The sequence below is a fragment of the Microtus ochrogaster genome, chromosome 6 (assembly GCF_000317375.1).
Source record: "Microtus ochrogaster isolate Prairie Vole_2 chromosome 6, MicOch1.0, whole genome shotgun sequence".
Taxonomy (NCBI): Eukaryota; Metazoa; Chordata; class Mammalia; order Rodentia; family Cricetidae; genus Microtus; species Microtus ochrogaster.
In genome coordinates this window covers 25,141,214-25,149,612 of record NC_022013.1, presented here as the reverse complement: position 1 = coordinate 25,149,612, position 8,399 = coordinate 25,141,214, and the positions used below count along the sequence as shown (strand labels likewise).

At 39.4% G+C, this 8,399-nt stretch overlaps 1 protein-coding gene across 1 annotated transcript in view; it reads right to left on the bottom strand.

Annotated features, from left to right (window-relative positions):
• Kdm5b (lysine demethylase 5B) overlaps positions 1–8,399 on the bottom strand; it is a 65,163-nt gene that overhangs the window by 28,458 nt on the left and 28,306 nt on the right. Inside the window, exons 5-8 of the mRNA XM_005348383.2 lie at positions 6,859–6,993; positions 6,066–6,162; positions 4,051–4,160; positions 858–1,016 (exon numbers count right to left, since the gene is read on the bottom strand). Coding sequence (XP_005348440.1) covers positions 858–1,016; positions 4,051–4,160; positions 6,066–6,162; positions 6,859–6,993 — 501 coding nt within the window. The remainder of the gene's footprint in view (positions 1–857; positions 1,017–4,050; positions 4,161–6,065; positions 6,163–6,858; positions 6,994–8,399) is intronic.

The following is an 8,399-nucleotide window of genomic DNA, read 5'->3' as shown; positions in this document are numbered from 1 at the left end:
AAAAAAAAAAAAAAAAAGGCAAATTACTAAAATTAGTTGCTTAATATATTTCCATTTGTTTAAAACAGTAATGTCTGGGACTAAGGAGATGACCCTGTCAATGAAGTACCTGCCACACATACATATGGACCTGAATCTATATCCTGAGAATCCAAAATCCTTGTCCCAGTGCTTGGTGGGAAGGGTAATGAAGAAAGGCAGATCCTTAAAGCTCCTGTCTAGTCACTCTTAAGCTTCAGGTTCAGCAGAGACCCTGTCACTGATGAACTTGTGTATGCATGCATATTAACAAATAAAAGTATCCCTCACCAACATAGACTCATACACACAAAGTAAGAGAAGAAAAACTCTGGATGAATATATACACTAAGACATTAATAAAATGGTTACCCATGCCCTGTGAAATCATCCAAGTTGTTAAGAATATATTGTTTTACAATAAATTTGTTGGTGAATAAATGAATAAAATGTAATTGTCTAAAAAATTTTTCTGCCTCTGAACATACATATTATATATAGACACACACACATACTGTGGAACTTTGTAAGACCTCTTTCCTATTCACTTCTGCTTTGTTTGGTTTTGTTTATTGCTTTTTTTGAGACAGGGTTTCTCTGTGTAACAAGCACTGGCTGTCTGGAACTCATGCTGTAGAGCAGGCCGGCCTTGAACTCACAGAGATCCACCTACCTCTGCCTCCTAAGTGCTGGGATTAAAGGTGTGCTCCACTACCACTGACTCCTGTTCACTTCTAAGCCTAGTTTTGTTCATGGACTTTATTACTGTTAAAATTAAAACCCACAGGCAAAGAAAAATGTTCCAAAAACAATTTTATTTCTCAGTCATTAATTCTTACCTGAGCCAAACACTTAGGACACCTCCAGTCTCCCTTAGGAACATCATGGAGAGGGGGAATCAAGCAGAAGGTATGATAACTGTCATCACAGCCATCACACAGGAGGAGCCGGTCCTCATCATTGCCGCTGCCACATAAGAGGCATACATACAGGTCCACCTACAGCAATGGAAATAAATATAAAACAAAGGAGTGTGATTTTGTGATGTGGGATTTCCCTCTGTGTGCTGTGATTACCATTAATGAATAAAGAAATTGCTTTGGACCTATTAACAGGGCAGAACTTAGCTAGGAGGGGAAAACTAAACTGAATGCTAGGAGGAAGAAGGGTGGAGTCAGAGAGAAGCGATGGAGCACTGGGATCTTTAGCCGGTAAGTCACTGTCACGTGGCGATACACATATTCATAGAAATGGGTTAAATTAATATGTAAGTGTTAGCCAATAAGCAGCTAGAGCTAATGGGCCAAGCAGTGTTTCAATTAAAACAGTTTCTGTGCGGTTATTTTGGGTCTAAGCTAGCTGGGCGGCCAGGAACCAACAAGCAGCTTTCCTTACAATAATTTTGTGGATTCTTTTTTTCATTTTAGGTTATGTTATTCTGAGGGTCTCCAGGTAACAAGTGGCCTCTTAGTTGCTTAGTTGAGGATAACCTTGAATTTATGTTCCTGACTCCACCTTAAGTATTGGGATTACAGGTGTGCATCACCACACCTTGTTTTCATGCTGTTGAGGAATTAAGTTTAGATTCACAAGCATGCTACTACTAGGCAAGTATTCTACCAGATAGTCATGTGCCAACCCACATAGGGTTGTATATTCACACACACACACACACAATCTTAACACATTTTTGGGAATGTGTATCTGTGTATGCATACCACAGTCCACATGTAAAATCCAGAAGTTTCTTCTACCACGTGAGTTCCAAATATTAAAGTCTGATCAAGTTTGTTGTACGTGTCTTTAACCTAATGAGCCTTCTCTGCAACCCATATACAGTTTAAATAAAAATGCTATACCTTCTATAAGAAGTATATCATAATTACTGTGATCTTCAAGTTCTCTCTCCAAAATATTTTTTGGTATAAACACTCAATATTTGATTAAGTTTAAGATAATCTCCATAGATTAAATAAATGTTTAGTCAAACAATTAATGATATTAAACAAATATTCTGGAAGTATAGTAGAAGATGCCTGTAATCACGGCAAAAAGAAGCTATGACACGAGATCTAGGATTTCAATGATAGCCTGGGCATCTGAAAGACCTCAGCACATAAGAGTAAATTAAAAAACAAAGCAGAGGCAGGTATATCTCTGGGTCTGGGGACAGCCTGGTCTAAGGAGAGAGCTCCACGACAGCTAGGGTTACACAAACAAACCCTGACTCAAAAAAATAACAAAAACCATTCCTACCACTTGAATTCAATTCTAGAGTTAAGATTAGTGCCCCCTGCTGGTGCTGCAAACTGTGATCCCAGTACTTCAAGGTAGACAGAACTTAAACACAAGCTCAAGATAATGAACCTCCCCACACCCCCTAAAAGAGAGACCAGAAAATATTTTTTTTCCCAAATACCCTAAGGTAAAGCACTAGTTACATACTAGTTACATAACAGCTGAACTCTTTCTCGCACTCACCCACCCCCATGGCCCCTCTGTCTGCCTGTCTGTCTCTGTCTCTGTCTCTGTCTCTGTCTCTCTCTCTCTCTCTCACACACACACACACACACACACACACACACACACACACACACACACACACGCATTGAATCAGTAGAAGATGTATTGGCCAATGCCTTGAGTTTATATCCTGCAGAACTGCAAAAATTGTTAAAATATGGAATCTATGATATTTTATTATGGTAGCCATTTCCCCAAATATAACATTAATAACATATTAACAGAGAGCTGACATGATGTCTAACTTGTTAAATCTGTTTATAATCACAGGGAAAAAATCTGAACTCCACACATTTTCTTACTGTATTTCTTGTGGTATGGTGGGAAAGGAACAGTGAGATCATTTCCAATTTAAAAACACTACTGTCAGGATCTTTCAGGGAAGGTCAAAATTTTTTTTTTTTTTTTTTTACACAGGTGAAATTCTGCTTGTCTTTTGGCTTTCGGAGACAAATTCAACTCTGTAACCCATGTTAGAGTCTGAACTGTTAGCAATCCTTCTGCCTCACCCTCCAGTACCAGGATTGCAGGAGTGAACCACCACTTCTAGTATAAGCATGACTTTCCTTCTTTCTTTCTTTTTTTTTTTTTTCTTTTTCGAGACAGGGTTTCTCTGTGGTTTTGGAGCCTGTCCTGGAACTAGCTCTTGTAGACCAGGCTGGCCTTGAACTCATAGAGATCCGCCCGCCTCTGCCTCCTGAGTGCTGGGATTAAAGGCTGCGCCACCACCACCCAGCCAAGCGTGACTTTCAACAAACATTCCAACTGAGATTTAAAGTCTCCAGCTCTCAATCTACCAAAGCCCTACCCCCAATGCCTCCTTTCCTTTGCTTCCTCACTTCTTGTTCTTTTTCACCCTTACTAGTAGTTAAGAGGTACAAAACATAAATTTGACTATTGATCTACCCTTCAGCTCATCAGCAGGTAGGCTAATGATTTGTGAACCGTTCAATGTTCTTCGTTACTATCCAATATGCGCTGAACAAATTCCAAAAAAATCGTAACTGCCAATGCTGACTAGAATCCGGTTACCTCCTTACTTATAAATTGATTAAACAGACATTAAAATATCTTTCCTTTGTTGATATTAAGTTAACCGATACTAAGTAATGTACATAAGTATATGCTTATAGATATAGGGATTATTGAAAGGGGGGCAGGGGAATACAGGCTAGGGATGAAGCTCAGTGGTTGAGTACTTGTGTAGTATATACTAGGTCTGAGTTACATATAAAATATGCTGTTCATTTCCCAGAGCTGGGTATGTAGCTCAGTGGCAGAGTGCTTGCCAAGTGCAAGTCCCCGAGTATGATCCCCACCAGAGTGAGAGGGAAGGAGGAAGAGATGGTGGACTTCTATAATCCCAGCTACTCAGAAGGCTGGGATAGAATTACAAATCCAAGGCCACCTTGAATATGAAGAGATCCTGTTTCAAAAGAAAAAAAAAAAGCAAGTAATCAAAGGAGGAAAAGAAAATGGGGTAAAGGAGAAAGGTTAAGTGTCACTCACAGCATTGGTAGCTTTTTTAGACCGACTCTTGGGCTTTTCCTTCTCACTTTCTAACACGCAGTCTTTCTTCTCAGTGGGTTCTTGCTTGACATTACTTTTCATTTCTTTCTCTACAGGAGACAACCCAAAATTAGTTCTTTCTGTATGTGCTATACTCATGTCTGCCCCCTAGCCCACCCCATCCTCTCACTCCTCTCCCAGCATGAACTATACAAACAAAATTCCATGTTAGTTTTCATTTTAATGATAGTTTTCATTTAGTGACACCTAGGGTTACTACCTACAAGAGCACAATACTGAGTAGGATAAAATACAAACTGACCTCAAATTCTAGTATGTAAGTTCTATTATGAATATGCTGTTTACATGTGTGTGTGCCTTCAAAATTGGAACTACAGTGTTCTTTGCTTATGAATAAGGCATGTGCAGGGCATGGAAGCACATACCTTTAATCCCAACACCCAGGAGGCAGAGAAAGAATGATCTCTGTGAGTTCCAGTCCAGTCAGAGCTATATAGTGAGACCGACCATGTCTCAAAGAAAAATTAACAAGAACAACAAGACATGCTTCTCCTGCTCGTGACAAGGATATCAAAAATTCACCACAGGTCTCTTTATAATCTAAGATGATTTCCTGTTTCCAAAACCTGGTAATTTTGTTTAAACTGAGCAATCAAGTAAGTATTGAACCATCAAGTGATTCATTTACAACAAACCCATCTCAAAGAACATTAAGAATTATCTCTAGAAGCTAGAGAGATGGCTCAGCGATTAAGAGCACTGGCTGTTCTTCCAGAGAGGTCCCAGCAACCACATGGTGGCTAATAATCATCCATAATTAGATCTGGTGCCCTCTTCTGGCCTGTATACAGAACACTGTATAACAAATAAATAAATCTTTAAAGAATTTTAAGTCTCTATACAACTAGTTATAGGTTGAGCCAGGACTCAGATTCACAGCTGTTTAGTTCCCACTATATTGTGTTGCTTTTTCGCTAACACATTAATGTCTATGAAGAACTCATTTTAGCACTGCATTTGCATATGCCCATGTGTACATGCAAAATAGAACTTATCCTATGTGAACTACAAATGTGCTTCTAGCCAGGTCTGGTGGCATATTCCCATAATGCCAGCACTTGGGAGACAGAAGCAGGGAGGGTCATGACTGAAGAGTTTGAGGCCAGGCAAGAATACACAGAAGATCTTTAAAAGAGAGAGAGAGAGAGAGAGAGAGAGAGAGCGCGAGCGCGAGCGAGCTGGAGAGACGGCAGAGGGGTTAATAGCATAGGCTGCTCTTCCAGAGAACCTGAGTTCAATTCCAAGCAACCACATGGTGGCTCGCAACCATCTGTAATGATGCTCTCTTCTGGCCTGCAGGCATGTGTGCAGGCAGAACACTGTATGCATAATAAATAAATAAATTTAAAAAAAAGAGAGAGAGAGCGAGGGGGCTGGAGAGATGGCTCAGCAGTTAAGAGCATTGCCTGCTCTGCCAAAGGTCCGAGTTCAATTCCCAGCAACCACATGGTGGCTCATAACCATCTGAAATGAGGTCTGGTGCCCTCTTCTGGCCTTCAGGCATACATGCAGAAAGAATATTGTATACATGAGAGGGGGGGGGGAGAGCAAGAGAGAAAAAAAAGAGGATGGGAAAAGAAAGCACGGAAAACAACACCTATCTCAAACCTCTCTCAAAGCCTTTATCAAGTGACAGCCATGTAAGCATTATCAGCTGAACTTCAAATTAGATAAAGTCTCTCCTTGGCTTGAAATAAAGAGGAACCTACACTTTTCAACTCGTCCTTTAAGTGATTTATTGGAACTACATTTCAAAGCAGCATCTATATTCCAAATATGCTTATTTTTCCATTTTCATTCTACTGGCTCGTTAATTGTGAGAATAAAGACAATATAGTAAGATTTTGCTTCTCAAAACCAGCAAGGTGACAAAAGAAATAATTGCCATCATCATTTTTACTTTTTCTTTCTTATGCATGGATAAACTTTCTTACCATTTTCACATTTTAGAGTTGGACAACCCATTCGGCGTCTCAGATTATGAGTCCTAGCTTCTGTTGCCTCTTCGGGTTCTATTTTAATATTCATAGCCTAAAAAAATTGTCATATATTAACATTTTCTTCTATTTGTTACTAGTTAGTAATTCAGAAGATACCTTGTTCTCCTCTTAGAATATCCTATTTCTGAAATTATTTTTATATACAAACTAAAAAGAGTATTCTCCAATAATACAGGTTTTGTGGAGGAACAGAAAAAATAATTAAAATCAAATTATTAGCTGTGTTACTATCCAAAATAAAAATAACATAACAAGACCTTATTTTCATCTAGAAGCTTTGCTTTAATTATTACCAAACCTGAAACAATTATAAAAACATCACAATTTCATCAACTTCTAAAATTTTGCCAACCTCTTCAAAGGTCTACCAATATTTGTAGAAATTTTGCTTCCACAATTGTCAATGACTTTTTTTTACTCTTCTTCTTCTTCTTTTTAAAGACAGGGATCACGGACTAGCCTGGGCCACATATTCTGAACAGTTGTTTGTTCAGTTCTGACTAACAACTAAGCAGCTTCCCAGGCAACACAGAATGAGTGCTTCCATTCTTTCCCCTTTGTAAACACACCATCCCCTCACTGGTGTAAAAACCCAACAGTGTGAAGTATCCCTTTGACATTACCAAGATTAAAAACTACAAAGCACTGACAGAAGAGAGAAAGTCAATGATAAATAGCTATCAACACTAAACTCAAGAAATGCTAATCAACCCCAGGAAGTACTGACCTCTGCTCTCATGCGTTTTGCTCGGCGGGCTGGAGGACAGGTTTCTGAGGGCTGTACAGACTGCCTCTGGGGAATGTCATGGGGTTTGTACTCCTTGTCCTTTGTATCTGACGCCAGGTTAGGCTTCTGAAGACACTACAAATAAAACAATTGCACTAATGAATTTTCTTCTTCCCACCATAGTGTGTGTGTGTGTGTGTGTGTGTGTGTGTGTGTGTGTGTGTGTGTATCTCAAAAAAAAAAATTTGGTTTTACGTGGTTTCTCTGTGTAACAGCCATGGATGTCCTGGAACTCACTTTGGTAGACCTGGCTGGCCTCAAACTCAAGAGATCTGCCTTCCTCTGCCTCCTGAGCGCTAGGATTAAAGGCATCACTACTATAGTACAGATAAAACATCTAAAGAAATATGAAGTCAAATCTAAAATATCATACAGACATTTAAATGTTTAATTTTCTTTTTTTTCTTACATCAACAGCATGACTTAGATTTATTCAAGTGCTTTATCTCCTCAGGTTTAAAAACCCATGGCAGGCCAGGCATGGCGGCGCACATCCCAGTACTCAAGAAAGTTGAAGCAGAAAGACTCTAGGCAATTAGTGAGAACCTGTCTCAAATATAAAAAGAATTACAAAACAAAAAGAATTACCTCAAGAATTTAATAATTTTTTCTCGATTTTTATAATCCTGCAGACTCTGACATGACCTGATATGACTAACAGCGCTATAATGAAAATTATCCTGAGTTGAGAAAATAGGTCCTCTGACTATAAAGTGGCCTTTCTAGGATTTTCATTTACCTCATTATATATTCATGACAAAGATTAACAGATAATTCACAGAAAACCATTTGATTTTTGCAGGGCCTCTTCAATCTCTGCAATCAGAGTCAGAGGCAGGTCGATCTCTATAGGCCAACCAGGTTTACACAGTGAGTTCCAGGACAGCCAAGGCATCATAGGGAGATTCTGTTTCAAAAAGAAAAATACCGTTCTTATAACATCAGATGTAAAAATGTCCCCATGGGTTCCTATGTTTGTAATACTTGGCTCTCCCTGTACCCCCGCCCCCCCGCCCATTAATAGCACTATTTTGGGAGGCTGTATGGCCTTTAGTAGTGGGTGTCTATCTGGAGAAAATGTTGATCAAAGGGTCAACTTACAGACCTGTTTAATTAGCATCTATGCCTGTTTCCTGGCCCAGCATGAGGAGTCCCAACCATACCATCTCAAGCATATTGGTCTTATAACTAACACACACTTTATGTCTTCTCAAGTAGGATTAGAGGTGGTTGATATCATTATACCATAATCACCTTATCCCACAGAGACAGCCACTCTCCTTTAGGGCTTTCAGAAAACATGGTGATGTAAGAACAAGGTTGTGTTCCATTATGCCCATACACTTTTTTTTTTTTTTGGCCTTTGAGACTCAGTCTCATGCAGCCCAAGTTGACTGTGAATTCACTGTATAACAACAATCTTGCTGGGCGGTGGTGGCGCACGCCTTTAATCCCAGCATTCGGGAGGCAGAGGCAGGCAG